An 18,153-nucleotide genomic window follows, 5' to 3' on the forward strand; every position below is an offset into this window, starting at 1 on the left:
AGTCTTCCTTTAAAACAACAGAGGATGAATGTCTTATCAGCAAATAGTGCTGTTGAGTACATGTTAGGTTTGTAAGTTTGCGTCCATGTGAAAGAGAAACATGATAAGTAGTGTCCCTGTCCATTAAACACCTGTTGTTCCCATAACCAGAAAAAGAGTGATGGTACTTTTCCCAATAAATCATGTCGCTAAGACTAGACTCCTCACTTTGAAGCATTCCTAAATCAAATCTGTGCAAAAGTTAAAGTTTATTGAACAAAATAACACAAACAATAACCAAAGCAGGACTATAGGGTCAACAGGAAGGAGCAGGTTCAGCCCGTTGGTCATCCACACACCAGGTGCCGTGAATACCTGACCATGTGATCATTGAATGATATACAACTGTGTGTGCATTCAAACAAATAAGTAGAACACCAGGAATAATAAGCAACGGCTCAAATCTGTGGATCGAAATGTAATAATAATGCATCATCAATTTTATTTACTAAATGTATTTAAAAAAGGTGTAGAAATAATTCCTTTGATTAACCCCTGGAGCGACCAGTGTGAATATGTAACATTCATGAGAATAAAGGTTAGACAAAAGGACTTCTGTTCACACACATATACAAGTTCACATCTGTGTCTTTATTGTTATCAAGTGAACAAAACAGGCGAACACGTAACATCTCTGCTGCTAAGGACAAGTTGTGCGAGATGCACAAACTGAGGGATAAGTATCTGAACACTTCTTATCGTTCCACTTCTTTAGCTCTGACCAGTTGGTGTGTACACAGTGTTCTCCTCCTTGGTTGTTTGGTTCTCCTTGATTCCAAAAGAAAAACCTGGCTGCAGAGCCATCAGACCACATCCAACTTCCTTGTTCGTGGATGTCACTGAGTCCGATCCATGTTGGTCCCTCAGCAGGGTCAGAGCTTTTGATCAGGGTTTTGATAAAATCCTCTTCCGCTTGGCTGTGGATAGACACCAGGTTGGCTTCCTGGGACACACACTGGATCTCTGCACGAGCCCAGGTCGTCTGTGTGCCGATGTACTTGTAGCAGCGGCCGTCGAAGGATGCCCAGAGTGAGGGACAGCTGCCTTGCCGTAGCTCCGTTTCAGGGTCATCTGAAGAATACAAAGCAACCGGAGCCAGGCCTAACAGGAAGAGGGAAACCAGCATGATGATGTTATATTGTACTTTTAGAATCTACGTCCAGTGGAAGTGTAGGATCTATAGTTTGATAGATATTACGAAGATGATTTGAGGTCTCGCCAGGAGAACGTGATTATACTACGTCTTTCCCCCTATTCATTTCTATTGACGGCAGCGTCCATGCAAAGTTAGCTTCAACCCTCACGACGTTTTCGTATTTCCCATAATTAGAAGTTGCCAGTAGTAAACTGTGTACACCCTGGAGGTTTACGGGATACGAAACACAGGGGTGTTATCACTTTTAAAACATATAATTAATAAATGGGTGAAAACTGCTTGTGTCCATAATGGGCAGCATTAATATATATCCACATGCCAGCTAAGGTCAGAAGAGCTTTATTTAACAGCTGCTCTTATGTCTGTGACCCCTCCTGTTGTTCATTGATAAGCCTGAAACATGCACTTGTCAAGGTTCAGAGGCACATTTAGCTAATCTGGCAGTAGCCATCGATCATCTTAAGATAAGATATACTTTATTGATCCCAAGTTGGGAAATGTTTTTGTTACAGCAGCATGTACTACTTTGTTCTACTCCACTACAATTCAGAGGTTAACCTGGTATTTTCACTCCACATTTATTTGAGTTACTTTGCAGATTCTGATTAATGATGTGAAATATAAACAACCCTTAAATCAGACTTTAGTTACACCTGAGTCAAATTCAGGAAAGGAGATGCAATTAACTATGCAATATATTGGACGTTAAGTCAGTGCATGACATTAAGGATTTTGGGAGATGGCCCTGTGGGCCATCTAAGCTAATTTACAGATGGCCCTGAGCCCAATAGAGATTGCCCTGAAAAATGCGCGCGGACAAAATTGCACGAAGGGTTTGGGGGCCTCCCCCTAGAACATTTAGATGTTAGCAGGTCTTAGATGCTGTCTGGTGCATTCTCTAGACTGAATTATAAGATGAACCACCACAATATTATATTGTACAATTTCAATTTTATTCTTCATTTCACTTGTTTGTTCTTGTTTGTGTTTGCTCTCTTGCATGCCCTGCATAGCTATAAGAAATACTTAAGTTGTTGGTCAAGACACTTTCCATCTGAAGAAGGCAAATGCCTTCCCAGATGTAAAAAAGTAGAAAACATTACATTCAGTTGTAACTGCCAAAACAAACATTATTTACACTATTATGGCCCCTGTTCAAAATGTTTGTAATGTTATCTGCTGTAAGTTGGTCGAACGAATGCTTCCTCATCCGGAAGCTGACCGAGCAGACCCAAGCAGCAGTCGAGAGGAGCCGAGCGCATCCGCGAAGCACACAAAATGGTGACGTCAGAGTTCCCGTTAGCCGGCAAATCTAAATCTCTTCGGTCAAAATAATTTCCCTTTAGCGCAATACCGCTTCAGTTGCGCCACTTATGTGACAGACAAGAGTAGTCAATTCTAATGTGTAACACTTAATGTGGAGAAAGAGATGTGCTGTATGGGTTGATTGTGCGTTGATCTGTTGGTAATGCCTCGGGGTTCCGGTGGGCATGTAAACAAATGCATAATGCTGCGCTATACTTTGTGGCCTGACCCGGTTGCATAGCAACACTTATTGTTTAGGTGTCTTTTAATAAGCAGGTAGTCCTATCAATAGCTAGAACTAGCTGGATCTGATCCATATGGACATAAACGAGAGTGAAGTCTAATCTGACGGGAGAGAGAGATCAGCTGCTGCTGACGAGTCGACACGCAGCTCTGCATGATCACATGCAGCGGTGAGCGGACAAAAAACAAACTCCAGGTTAGAATATCACACGTAGCTATTTTAATGACCTCTCAAACTACCGTAACTAGTTATAGATATGTTTAGTTTCACTGTCTGGTCACTCATTACTGGATCCACGAGCTGCATGATACTGGCATAATAGATTGCCCGATCGGGCAACCAGCAGGTGAGGCTTCATGGCCCGAGCTAAAGACTAGATGGCCCCGGGCCATCGGGCAGTCCTTAATGTCGAGCCCTGCGTTAAGACTTTGTCAGACTTCATATTTATACAGGTGATATACACCTGAACATCAGCAGGAGAGGACTCTTTAAAGTAGAGACACTACATACTGATATACACCTGAACATCAGCAGGAGAGGACTCTTTAAAGTAGAGACACTACATACTGATATACACCTGAACATCAGCAGGAGAGGACTCTTTAAAGTAGAGACACTACATACTGATATACACCTGAACATCAGCAGGAGAGGACTCTTTAAAGTAGAGACACTACATACTGATATGCACCTGAACATCAGCAGGAGAGGACTCTTTAAAGTAGAGACACTACATACTGATATACACCTGAACATCAGCAGGAGAGGACTCTTTAAAGTAGAGACACTACATACTGATATAGACCTGAACATCAGCTGGAGAGGACTCTTTAAAGTAGAGACACTACATACTGATATACACCTGAACATCAGCAGGAGAGGACTCTTTAAAGTAGAGACACTACATACTGATATACACCTGAACATCAGCAGGAGAGGACTCTTTAAAGTAGAGACACTACATACTGATATACACCTGAACATCAGCAGGAGAGGACTCTTTAAAGTAGAGACACTACATACTGATATGCACCTGAACATCAGCAGGAGAGGACTCTTTAAAGTAGAGACACTACATACTGATATACACCTGAACATCAGCAGGAGAGGACTCTTTAAAGTAGAGACACTACATACTGATATGCGTCTGAACATCAGCAGGAGAGGACTCTTTAAAGTAGAGACACTACATACTGATATACACCTGAACATCAGCAGGAGAGGACTCTTTAAAGTAGAGACGCTACATACTGATATACACCTGAACATCAGCAGGAGAGGACTCTTTAAAGTAGAGACACTACATACTGATATACAACTGAAAATCAGCGGAGAGGACTCTTTAAAGTAGAGACGCTACATACTGATATACACCTGAACATCAGCAGGAGAGGACTCTTTAAAGTAGAGACGCTTCATACTGATATACACCTGAACATCAGCTGGAGAGGACTCTTTAAAGTAGAGACACTACATACTGATATACACCTGAACATCAGCAGGAGAGGACTTTTTAAAGTAGAGACGCTACATACTGATATACACCTGAACATCAGCAGGAGAGGACTCTTTAAAGTAGAGACACTACATACTGATATACACCTGAACATCAGCAGGAGAGGACTCTTTAAAGTAGAGACATACTGATATACACCTGAACATCAGCAAGAGAGGACTCTTTAAAGTAGAGACACTACATACTGATATACACCTGAACATCAGCAGGAGAGGACTCTTTAAAGTAGAGACATACTGATATACACCTGAACATCAGCAGGAGAGGACTCTTTAAAGTAGAGACACTACATACTGATATACACCTGAACATCAGCAGGAGAGGACTCTTTAAAGTAGAGACACTACATACTGATATACACCTGAACATCAGCAGGAGAGGACTCTTTAAAGTAGAGACGCTACATACTGATATACACCTGAACATCAGCAGGAGAGGACTCTTTAAAGTAGAGACACTACATACTGATATACACCTGAACATCAGCAGGAGAGGACTCTTTAAAGTAGAGACGCTACATACTGATATACACCTGAAAATCAGCAGGAGAGGACTCTTTAAAGTAGAGACGCTACATACTGATATATACCTGAAAATCAGCAGGAGAGGACTCTTTAAAGTAGAGACGCTACATACTGATATACACCTGAACATCAGCAGGAGAGGACTCTTTAAAGTAGAGACACTACATACTGATATACACCTGAACATCAGCAGGAGAGGACTCTTTAAAGTAGAGACGCTACATACTGATATACACCTGAAAATCAGCAGGAGAGGACTCTTTAAAGTAGAGACGCTACATACTGATATATACCTGAAAATCAGCAGGAGAGGACTCTTTAAAGTAGAGACGCTACATACTGATATACACCTGAACATCAGCAGGAGAGGACTCTTTAAAGTAGAGACACTACATACTGATATGCACCTGAACATCAGCAGGAGAGGACTCTTTAAAGTAGAGACACTACATACTGATATACACCTGAACATCAGCAGGAGAGGACTTTTTAAAGTAGAGACACTACATACTGATATACACCTGAACATCAGCAGGAGAGGACTCTTTAAAGTAGACACCTGAACATCAGCAGGAGAGGACTCTTTAAAGTAGAGACACTACATACTGATATACACCTGAACATCAGCAGGAGAGGACTCTTTAAAGTAGAGACGCTACATACTGATACACACCTGAACATCAGCAGGAGAAGACTCTTTAAAGTAGAGACGCTACATACTGATATACACCTGAACAGCAGCAGGAGAGGACTCTTTAAAGTAGAGACACTACATACTGATATACACCTGGACATCAGCAGGAGAGGACTCTTTAAAGTAGAGACACTACATAGTGATATACACCTGAACATCAGCAGGAGAGGACTCTTTAAAGTAGAAACACTACATACTGATATACAACTGAGCTTTAGCAGGAGAGGACTCTTTAAAGTAGAGAAACTACATAGTGATATACACCTGAACATCAGCAGGAGAGGACTCTTTAAAGTAGAGACACTACATACTGATATACACCTGAACATCAGCTGGAGAGGACTCTTTAAAGTAGAGACACTACATACTGATACACACCTGAACATCAGCAGGAGAGGACTCTTTAAAGTAGAGACACTACATACTGATATACACCTGAACATCAGCAGGAGAGGACTCTTTAAAGTAGAGACACTACATACTGATATGCGTCTGAACATCAGCAGGAGAGGACTCTTTAAAGTAGAGACACTACATACTGATATACACCTGAACATCAGCAGGAGAGGACTCTTTAAAGTAGAGACGCTACATACTGATATACACCTGAACATCAGCAGGAGAGGACTCTTTAAAGTAGAGACACTACATACTGATATACAACTGAAAATCAGCGGAGAGGACTCTTTAAAGTAGAGACGCTACATACTGATATACACCTGAACATCAGCAGGAGAGGACTCTTTAAAGTAGAGACGCTTCATACTGATATACACCTGAACATCAGCTGGAGAGGACTCTTTAAAGTAGAGACACTACATACTGATATACACCTGAACATCAGCAGGAGAGGACTTTTTAAAGTAGAGACGCTACATACTGATATACACCTGAACATCAGCAGGAGAGGACTCTTTAAAGTAGAGACACTACATACTGATATACACCTGAACATCAGCAGGAGAGGACTCTTTAAAGTAGAGACATACTGATATACACCTGAACATCAGCAGGAGAGGACTCTTTAAAGTAGAGACACTACATACTGATATACACCTGAACATCAGCAGGAGAGGACTCTTTAAAGTAGAGACATACTGATATACACCTGAACATCAGCAGGAGAGGACTCTTTAAAGTAGAGACACTACATACTGATATACACCTGAACATCAGCAGGAGAGGACTCTTTAAAGTAGAGACACTACATACTGATATACACCTGAACATCAGCAGGAGAGGACTCTTTAAAGTAGAGACGCTACATACTGATATACACCTGAACATCAGCAGGAGAGGACTCTTTAAAGTAGAGACACTACATACTGATATACACCTGAACATCAGCAGGAGAGGACTCTTTAAAGTAGAGACGCTACATACTGATATACACCTGAAAATCAGCAGGAGAGGACTCTTTAAAGTAGAGACGCTACATACTGATATATACCTGAAAATCAGCAGGAGAGGACTCTTTAAAGTAGAGACGCTACATACTGATATACACCTGAACATCAGCAGGAGAGGACTCTTTAAAGTAGAGACACTACATACTGATATGCACCTGAACATTAGCAGGAGAGGACTCTTTAAAGTAGAGACACTACATACTGATATACACCTGAACATCAGCAGGAGAGGACTTTTTAAAGTAGAGACACTACATACTGATATACACCTGAACATCAGCAGGAGAGGACTCTTTAAAGTAGACACCTGAACATCAGCAGGAGAGGACTCTTTAAAGTAGAGACACTACATACTGATATACACCTGAACATCAGCAGGAGAGGACTCTTTAAAGTAGAGACGCTACATACTGATACACACCTGAACATCAGCAGGAGAAGACTCTTTAAAGTAGAGACGCTACATACTGATATACACCTGAACAGCAGCAGGAGAGGACTCTTTAAAGTAGAGACACTACATACTGATATACACCTGGACATCAGCAGGAGAGGACTCTTTAAAGTAGAGACACTACATAGTGATATACACCTGAACATCAGCAGGAGAGGACTCTTTAAAGTAGAAACACTACATACTGATATACAACTGAGCTTTAGCAGGAGAGGACTCTTTAAAGTAGAGAAACTACATAGTGATATACACCTGAACATCAGCAGGAGAGGACTCTTTAAAGTAGAGACACTACATACTGATATACACCTGAACATCAGCTGGAGAGGACTCTTTAAAGTAGAGACACTACATACTGATACACACCTGAACATCAGCAGGAGAGGACTCTTTAAAGTAGAGACTCTACATACTGATATACACCTGAACATCAGCAGGAGAGGACTCTTTAAAGTAGAGACACTACATACTGATATACACCTGGGGCCGTATTCACAAAGGATCTTAGGGCTAAAAGTGGCTCCTAACTGGCAAATTTAGGAGAAACTCCTAAGCATAATGGGCGTGTCAGTCTTAAATTTAGGACTCCTAATTGTATTCACTAAGAGCAATTCACAAAGTATTTTAGGCCTAAAAGTAGCACCTAAGTCTGGGAGAGCCTAAAAGTCCTCGAGAGGACTCCTAACTCAGTAAGACCTATTCACAAAGAATCTGAAAATGGCTGAGAGACGAAATGTTTTGGAGACAATGGAAGACTGTGAATTGATCAAGAGATATAGTCTAAATCGTGAGGGTATCAAACTTGTTGTGGAATTAGTGCGGGATGCAATAACATCCCCGACTAACAGGAATAACCCGATTAGTCCGGAAATAAAATGTTTGGCAACTCTACGATGGCCGGGCTTGCCACGGAGCCCGGCCGGGCACAGCCCGAAAAGGCGACGTGGGCAACACCTCCGCTTCTCCGTCCCGCGGGCCCACCACCTACGGGAAACAGCGATGGGGTCGGGTGCGCTGCCAGAATGGTGGCAGTGAAGGCAGAGGGTCTCGACGGACCAGACCCGGGCGACAGAAGCTGGCTTTGGGGACGTGGAACGTCACCTCTCTGGGGGGAAGGAGTCGGAGCTTGTGCGGGAGGTGGAGCGTTACCAGTTGGATCTGGTTGGGCTCACCTCTACGCACAGCGTCGGCTCTGGAACCTTACTTCTGGATAGGGGTTGGACTCTATTCTTCTCCGGAGTTGCTCAAGGTGTGAGGCGCCGGGCGGGTGTGGGGATACTCACAAGTCCCCGGTTGGGTGCTTCGTTGTTGGAGTCTACCCCAGTGGACGAGAGGGTTGCCTCCCTACGCCTGCGGGTTATGGGGGGGGAAACTCTGACTGTTGTGTGTGCTTATGCACCCAACAGCAGTTCAGAGTATACGGCCTTCTTGGAGACCCTGGAAAGAGTCCTGTATGGGGCTCCTGAAGGGGACTCTTTAATCTTGCTGGGAGACTTCAACGCACATGTGGGCAATGATGGAGACACTTGGAGGGGAGTGATTGGGAGGAACGGCCCCCCTGATCTGAACCGGAGTGGTGGTTTGTTACTGGACTTCTGTGCTAGTCATGGATTGGCCATAACAAACACCATGTTCGAACATAAGGATGCTCATAAGTGTACGTGGTACCAGAGCACCCTAGGCAGAAGGTCCATGATCGATTTGGTTATCGTATCATCGGACCTGAGGCCGTATGTTTTGGACACTCGGGTAAAGAGAGGGGCGGAGTTGTCAACTGATCACCATCTGGTGGTGAGTTGGGTCGAGTGGCGGGGGAAGCCTCTGGATAGACCTGGTAAGCCCAAACGTGTAGTTCGGGTGAACTGGGAACGTCTGGAGGAGGCCCAAGTTCAGGAGGCCTTCAACTCACACCTCCGGCGGAGCTTTTCGGGCATTCCTGTGGAGGTTGGGGACATTGAACCAGAGTGGTCGGTGTTCAAAGCCTCTATTGCCGAAGCCGCGGCGGGGAGCTGTGGTCTCAAGGTCCTAGGTGCCTCAAGGGGCGGTAACCCTCGAACCTCCTGGTGGACACCGGTGGTCAGGGAATCCGTCCGACTGAAAAAGGAGGCCTTCAGGGATTTGTTATCTCGGGGGACTCCCGAGGCAGTTGCAAGGTACCGACAGGCCCGAAGGGCAGCAGCCTCAGCCGTGGCCGAGGCAAAGCAGCGGGTGTGGGAGAAGTTCGGAGAAGACATGGAAAAAGACTTTCGGGCGGCACCAAAGTTGTTCTGGAAAACTGTCCGACACCTCAGGAGGGGGAAGCAGGGAACCATCCAAGCTGTGTACAGTAAGGATGGGACGTTGTTGACCTCAACTGATGGAGTGTTAGGGCGTTGGAAGGAGCACTTTGAGGAACTCCTGAACCCGACAACTCCGCCCTCTATGTTAGAGGCAGAGCTGGAGTATGAAGGGGGATCGACACCAATCTCCCGGGGGGAGGTCACTGAGGTCGTCAAACAACTTCACAGTGGCAAAGCCCCGGGGGTGGATGAGATCCGCCCAGAAATGCTGAAGGCTCTGGGTGTTGAGGGACTGTCATGGTTGACACGTCTCATCAACGTTGCGTGGAAGTCGGAAACAGTACAGAAGGAGTGGCAGACCGGAGTGGTGGTTCCCCTTTTCAAAAAGGGGGATCAGAGGGTGTGTGCCAATTACCGAGGCATCACACTACTCAGCCTCCCCGGGAAAGTTTACTCTAAGGTACTCGAAAGGAGGGTCAGGCCGATTGTCGAACCTCAGATTGAGGAGGAACAATGCGGATTCCGTCCTGGTCGTGGAACGACGGATCAGCTTTTTACTCTCGCAAGGATCCTGGAGGGGGCCTGGGAGTATGCTTATCCAGTCTACATGTGTTTTGTAGACTTGGAGAAGGCGTATGACCGGGTTCCCAGGGAGTCACTGTGGGAGGTGCTGCGGGAGTATGGGGTGAGGGGGTCTCTACTCAGGGCCATCCAATCTCTGTACTCCCAAAGCGAGAGCTGTGTCCGGGTCCTCGGCAGTAAGTCGGACCCATTTCAGGTGAGGGTTGGCCTCCGCCAGGGCTGCGCTTTGTCACCAATCCTGTTTGTAATATACATGGATCGGATTTCGAGGCGTAGTCGTGGGGGAGGGGGTCTGCAGTTCGGTGGACTAGGGATTGCACCACTGCTTTTTGCAGATGATGTGGTTCTGATGGCTTCATCGGTCTGCGACCTTCAGCACTCACTGGATCGGTTCGCAACCGAGTGTGAAGCGGCTGGGATGAGGATCAGCACCTCCAAATCTGAGGCCATGGTTCTCAGCAGGAAACCGATGGACTGTCCACTCCAAGTAGGGAATGAGTCCTTACCCCAAGTGAAGGAGTTCAAGTATCTCGGGGTCTTGTTCTCGAGTGAGGGAACAATGGAGCGTGAGATGGGTCGGAGAATCGGAGCAGCGGGAGCGGTACTGCAGTCTCTTTACCGCACCGTTGTGACGAAAAGGGAGCTGAGCAAGAAGGCAAAGCTCTCTGTCTACCGGGCCATTTTCGTTCCTACCCTCACCTATGGTCATGAAGGATGGGTCATGACCGAAAGAACGAGATCGCGGGTACAAGCGGCCGAGATGGGTTTTCTCCGCAGGGTGGCTGGTGTCTCCCTTAGGGATAAGGTGAGAAGTTCGGTCATCCGGGAGGGACTCGGAGTTGAACCGCTCCTCCTTCGCGTCGAAAGGAGCCAGTTGAGGTGGTTCGGGCACCTAGTTAGGATGCCACCTAGTTAGGATGCCACCTGGGCGCCTCCCTAGGGAGGTGTTCCAGGCACGTCCAGCTGGGAGGAGACCGAGGGGTAGACCTAGGACCAGGTGGAGGGATTATATCTCTTCTCTGGCCTGGGAGCGCCTTGGGATCCCCCAGTCAGAGCTGGTTGATGTGGCCAGGGAAAAGAAAGTTTGGGGCTCTCTGCTGGAACTGCTACCTCCGCGACCCGACCACGGATAAGCGGGAGAAGATGGATGGATGGATGGATGGATGGCAACTCTACGATATTTAGCAACAGGGAAAATGCAACTTTGCAATGCCGACGATTTAGGAATATCGCAACCATCAGTCAGCCGTGCCATAAACCAAACCATCAACGCGCTCTCTAGACCACATATCATCCAACAGTTTATCCGGTTTCCTTTGGACAATCAACAACTACACAGGATCAAAGCCAACTTCATGGCAATGCAGGTAAGCCCGGTGTGGTCGGTGCTATTGACGGGACGCACATAAAAATAATTGCGCCATCAAAAGATGAGGACGTGTTCGTCAATAGAAAGAAAGTGCATTCCATCAACACGCAGATTGTTTTCATTCATCATGATAGGGGACTTGAACGGCGGTATGGGCTGTTATTGAAAGTGTTTAAGTGCTGGAAATATGCTCATTGGATAATAGTTTGCGGGGTGCTTTTAATTGCCTCCTCGATTTAATGCAATTTACGTATTTTTATTGTTTGCTCTCTCTTTAACGTGCATATACAACGTCATTATCGTGGTCTGCACAAACTTGTCATCATGCGTGTATTCTGCTAACTGCACTGTCCATAACTATTTGATAGGAATACATTTCTAGCCTAGGCTATTTCCTTGTTTTTTGTTTTTTAGTGGGCTCGTTTGTGGGATGTTGCGGATGAGTTTCACCGAGACCGCCTACTCTGAACAACCAATCACCGTACTGACCGCTTCTAAACTCATGCACGAGAATCGACGTCATCCATAGCAACGGCGCGTCACTCTTAGTTCACTCTTAGTGATTTATCCTTAGTATGAGTAGGTCTCAGCGGCTTTGTGAATAACTTTTAAGAAAAAACTCCTACGTAAAATGTTTTAGCGCGAGTTAGGAGCACTCCTAGCGGTAAGATAAAATGCTTTGTGAATACGGCCCCAAAACATCAGCAGGAGAGGACTCTTTAAAGTAGAGACATACTGATATACACCTGAACATCAGCAGGAGAGGACTCTTTAAAGTAGAGACACTACATACTGATATACACCTGAACATCAGCAGAAAAGGACTCTTTAAAGTAGAGACACTACATACTGATATACACCTGAACATCGGCAGGAGGACTCTTTAAAGTAGAGACACTACATACTGATATACACCTGAACATCAGCAGGAGAGCACTCTTTAAAGTAGTGACACTACATACTGATATACACCTGAACATCAGCAGGAGATGACTCTTTAAAGTAGAGACACTACATACTGATATACACCTGAACATCAGCAGTAGAGGACTCTTTAAAGTAGAGACGCTACATACTGATATACACCTGAACATCAGCAGGAGAGGACTCTTTAAAGTAGAGACGCTACATACTGATATACACCTGAACATCAGCAGGAGAGGACTCTTTAAAGTAGAGACACTACATACTGATATACACCTGAACATCAGCAGGAGAGGACTCTTTAAAGTAGAGACGCTACATACTGATATACACCTGAACATCAGCAGGAGAGGACTCTTTAATGTAGAGACGCTACATACTGATATACACCTGAACATCAGCAGGAGAGGACTCTTTAAAGTAGAGACACTACATACTGATATACACCTGAACATCAGCAGGAGAGGAGTCTTTAAAGTAGAGACGCTACATACTGATATACACCTGAACATCAGCAGGAGAGGACTCTTTAAAGTAGAGACACTACATACTGATATACACCTGAACATCAGCAGGAGAGGACTCTTTAAAGTAGAGACACTACATACTGATATACACCTGAACATCAGCAGGAGAGGACTCTTTAAAGTAGAGACGCTACATACTGATATACACCTGAACATCAGCAGGAGAGGACTCTTTAAAGTAGAGACATACTGATATACACCTGAACATCAGCAGGAGAGGACTCTTTAAAGTAGAGACATACTGATATACACCTGAACATCAGCAGGAGAGGACTCTTTAAAGTAGAGACACTACATACTGATATACACCTGAACATCAGCAGGAAAGGACTCTTTAAAGTAGAGACACTACATACTGATATACACCTGAACATCAGCAGGAGGACTCTTTAAAGTAGAGACACTACATACTGATATACACCTGAACATCAGCAGGAGAGGACTCTTTAAAGTAGAGACACTACATACTGATATACACCTGAACATCAGCAGGAGATGACTCTTTAAAGTAGAGACACTACATACTGATATACACCTGAACATCAGCAGGAGAGGACTCTTTAAAGTAGAGACGCTACATACTGATATACACCTGAACATCAGCAGGAGAGGACTCTTTAATGTAGAGACGCTACATACTGATATACACCTGAACATCAGCAGGAGAGGACTCTTTAAAGTAGAGACACTACAAACTGATATACACCTGAACATCAGCAGGAGAGGAGTCTTTAAAGTAGAGACGCTACATACTGATATACACCTGAACATCAGCAGGAGAGGACTCTTTAAAGTAGAGACACTACATACTGATATACACCTGAACATCAGCAGGAGAGGACTCTTTAAAGTAGAGACACTACATACTGATATACACCTGAACATCAGCAGGAGAGGACTCTTTAAACTAGAGACGCTACATACTGATATACACCTGAACATCAGCAGGAGAGGACTCTTTAAAGTAGAGACACTACATACTGATATACACCTGAACATCAGCAGGAGAGGACTCTTTAAAGTAGAGACGCTACATACTGATATACACCTGAACATCAGCAGGAGAGGACTCTTTAAAGTAGAGACGCTACATACTGATATACACCTGAACATCAGCAGGAGAGGACTCTTTAAAGTAGAGACACTACATACTGATATACACCTGAACATCAGCAGGAGAGGACTCTTTAAAGTAGAGACGCTACATACTGATATACACCTGAACATCAGCAGGAGAGGAGTCTTTAAAGTAGAGACGCTACATACTGATATACACCTGAACATCAGCAGGAGAGGACTCTTTAAAGTAGAGACACTACATACTGATATACACCTGAACATCAGCAGGAGAGGACTCTTTAAAGTAGAGACACTACATACTGATATACACCTGAACATCAGCAGGAGAGGACTCTTTAAACTAGAGACGCTACATACTGATATACACCTGAACATCAGCAGGAGAGGACTCTTTAAAGTAGAGACGCTACATACTGATATACACCTGAACATCAGCAGGAGAGGACTCTTTAAAGTAGAGACGCTACATACTGATATACACCTGAACATCAGCAGGAGAGGACTCTTTAAAGTAGAGACGCTACATACTGATATACACCTGAACATCAGCAGGAGAGGACTCTTTAAAGTAGAGACACTACATACTGATATACACCTGAACATCAGCAGGAGAGGACTCTTTAAAGTAGAGACGCTACATACTGATATAAACCTGAACATCAGCAGGAGAGGACTCTTTAATGTAGAGACGCTACATACTGATATACACCTGAACATCAGCAGGAGAGGACTCTTTAAAGTAGAGACACTACAAACTGATATACACCTGAACATCAGCAGGAGAGGAGTCTTTAAAGTAGAGACGCTACATACTGATATACACCTGAACATCAGCAGGAGAGGACTCTTTAAAGTAGAGACACTACATACTGATATACACCTGAACATCAGCAGGAGAGGACTCTTTAAAGTAGAGACACTACATACTGATATACACCTGAACATCAGCAGGAGAGGACTCTTTAAACTAGAGACGCTACATACTGATATACACCTGAACATCAGCAGGAGAGGACTCTTTAAAGTAGAGACGCTACATACTGATATACACCTGAACATCAGCAGGAGAGGACTCTTTAAAGTAGAGACGCTACATACTGATATACACCTGAACATCAGCAGGAGAGGACTCTTTAAAGTAGAGACGCTACATACTGATATACACCTGAACATCAGCAGGAGAGGACTCTTTAAAGTAGAGACACTACATACTGATATACACCTGAACATCAGCAGGAGAGGACTCTTTAAAGTAGAGACGCTACATACTGATATACACCTGAACATCAGCAGGAGAGGACTCTTTAAAGTAGAGACGCTACATACTGATATACACCTGAACATCAGCAGGAGAGGACTCTTTAAAGTAGAGACACTACATACTGATATACACCTGAACATCAGCAGGAGAGGACTCTTTAAAGTAGAGATGCTACATACTGATATACACCTGAACATCAGCAGGAGAGGACTCTTTAAAGTAGAGACACTACATACTGATATACACCTGAACATCAGCAGGAGAGGACTCTTTAAAGTAGAGACACTACATAATGATATACACCTGAACATCAGCAGGAGAGGACTCTTTAAAGTAGAGAGGCTACATACTGATATAAATATTTACCTGCGACTCCATCGTAGATGTACGGCTGGTCGTGGTCGAATCCCAAACACTCTGCCTTTTTCCTGTGAGTATCGTGATCGGCTTTCATGTGATCCTCCTTCCCTGAAACACACACACACACACACACACACACACACACACACACACACACACACACACACACACACACACACACACACACACACACACACACACACACACACACACACACACACACACACACACACACACACACACACACACACACACACACACACACGTGAGGAATTATTTTATTAGTGTCTGATTTAATTTACAGATCAATCTATGAATAATATACCAAAGATACTATACGGTACTATCCACTTCTTTATATTATATACTATTACACAAAAGTGTTTTCTATAATCTATCCTTTAAAATACAACACCATATTATACTGTACTCTATACTATAATTTACACTACTGTTTTAAACATTTCTATAGTATACTTTAGTATAAACGACTACTATACTATATTATAATGTGTGTGTGTGTGTGTGTGTGTTTACTGTAGTTCAGCAGGAACCCCCCATTCGAGATCTTGAACACAATCATCATGCAGGTTGGACACGTCTCGTAGAAATTCACAGACCCGGTCTCATTGTAGGGAACAAAGACTCCATCAACCTCCATCTCTGACACACACACACACACACACACACACACACACACACACACACACACACACACACACACACACACACACACACACACACACACACACACACACACACACACACACACACACACACACACACACACACACACACACACACACACACACACACACACACACTATGCTGTTTTATCTTTCTAAAATAAACAAAGTGTGTGTGTGTGTGTGTGTGTGTGTGTGTGTGTGTGTGTGACTCACTGCCTTCGATGGGGTGCATTGTTTGGTTGGGGTTGTGCAGGAGCTCCATGGATATGTCGATGTAGTAGTTGATGGACTTCTTGTCGCTAAAACACACACCAGTTAGAAATACACAACATATACACACTACACACCAGAGAACTACAATAAGTATATACATTATTACTTTTTTTTTATTTCCAGTTTTGTTTATACGTACATTCATTATTTATTTTGTTATTTTATTTCAATTATATTTTTCAGTCATTATTTATTATTGTTAAAATTGCTTTTTATATTTATACGTTTCTATTAACAAATTATTATTATTCAAATTATAATTTTCTATATATATTTTATACTAATATTTCACATTTACTTTTCTGTGATTTATTATTATTATATATTACATATTGAATCTATAATTTCCTTCTCTTCATATTTCCACATTTGTATTTATTTGTATTTATATGTGTTATTTCTGACCTGAAGAGGTTCTTCTTGGTGAACATCAGGGTCTGATTGTCCTCCTGAAGTCTCATCTCTACTCGGGAGCTGCTGAGGTTCTTCAGGGTGTCCCGACCCTCTTGGTGGTCCGACACCGCCCAGACCAGAACCCAGTCCCCCAAAACCTGTAGACCAGCAGGGAATATTCAACATAGCTCAAATGTTTTATGGTCTTATTTTAACAATGTGATCACATGACTCCTTCTGACTGACTAGAATGAGTTGTTGAAATGTTGACTAATAAAATAAAAAAATAAAATTGACCAAAGAAAAAAGTTGTCTAAAAAAGGCCTCCCACAGGGATCTGTACTCGGACCACTTTAGTTTTGTCTAAAATAGGATTTTACTTCCTCTCATCTTCAAACATATTTTTTTCCCTTTACCTGTGAGGCACCGTAAAATAAATGATGGGTCTCACCTGCTGCAGGTTGTCTTCGGCGAGCATCTGCAGGACCTGGCACTGATCGGGGTCCGCAGGCTTTTGATCCGTGTGATTGTGATGGTGATCGTGATCGTGATGGTGATGGTGATCTTGATGGTGGTCTGGCTTCGCGTTAGCAACAGCTAGCAGCAGCAGCAGCAGCGCTCCCTTTAAGACTTTCATCCTGAGACGCAAATCAAAAAACCAAAGCACCCTCTGGTATCTGTGAAGACACTGATCCAGGAAACGGCTGAACGGTTTATATACCGAGCTCCAGAGACCCCGAGAGCCCGAGCCGGTCCAAAGTCTGTGTGCTCAGTGTTATTGAACTGTGATCCAACTCCAACTGTCCCACTTCATTAATGTTTAAAAATATATAAAGCACAGTGAGAGAGAACAGAGAACCACTGAAGCTATTACAAAACATCTTAATAACGTTTAGTTCTTTATTTGTGTATTAAATATTATTTTAAAATGTTTTATGTCTGTATGGTTTCTGAAGCTGCAGCGTGTTTCTAGTGATGGAAGTGATCTGGACCGATGCAGCACGTTTGTCCCTGCAGGCCACCGTAGAAACAGTTTTAAGATTATTGTTTTTTTATTACTTATATCATAATAAAA

At 43.7% G+C, this 18,153-nt stretch overlaps 1 protein-coding gene across 1 annotated transcript; it reads right to left on the reverse strand.

Moving 5' to 3' along the window:
* Nucleotides 1-609: 609 nt before the first annotated feature.
* On the reverse strand, nucleotides 610-17,782 carry LOC307027138 (uncharacterized protein). The gene is made up of 6 exons (XM_079695327.1): nucleotides 17,530-17,782; nucleotides 17,091-17,236; nucleotides 16,626-16,711; nucleotides 16,261-16,386; nucleotides 15,730-15,831; nucleotides 610-1,140 (listed from the first exon to the last, which is right to left on the reverse strand). Exons 1-6 carry the CDS (start codon nucleotides 17,713-17,715, stop codon nucleotides 680-682), a joined length of 1,107 nt encoding a protein of 368 aa, XP_079551453.1. The 5' UTR covers nucleotides 17,716-17,782; the 3' UTR covers nucleotides 610-679.
* Between the last annotated feature and the right edge of the window lie 371 nt (nucleotides 17,783-18,153).

Source organism: Notothenia rossii (assembly GCF_949606895.1).
Source record: "Notothenia rossii genome assembly, contig: scaffold_229, whole genome shotgun sequence".
Classification (NCBI taxonomy): domain Eukaryota; kingdom Metazoa; phylum Chordata; class Actinopteri; order Perciformes; family Nototheniidae; genus Notothenia; species Notothenia rossii.

What these genes read in the sequence shown, in the direction of transcription:
- LOC307027138 (XM_079695327.1), bottom strand. Translation starts at nt 17,715, where the DNA reads ATGAAAGTCTTAAAGGGAGCGCTGCTGCTGCTGCTGCTAGCTGTTGCT. An exon ending in ACCAAGAAGAACCTCTTCAG is followed by an intron (nt 16,712 to 17,090) that starts GTCAGAAATAAC and finishes TGTGTGTTTTAG; the next exon opens with CGACAAGAAGTCCATCAACT. An exon ending in AATGCACCCCATCGAAGGCA is followed by an intron (nt 16,387 to 16,625) that starts GTGAGTCACACA and finishes TGTGTGTGTCAG; the next exon opens with AGATGGAGGTTGATGGAGTC.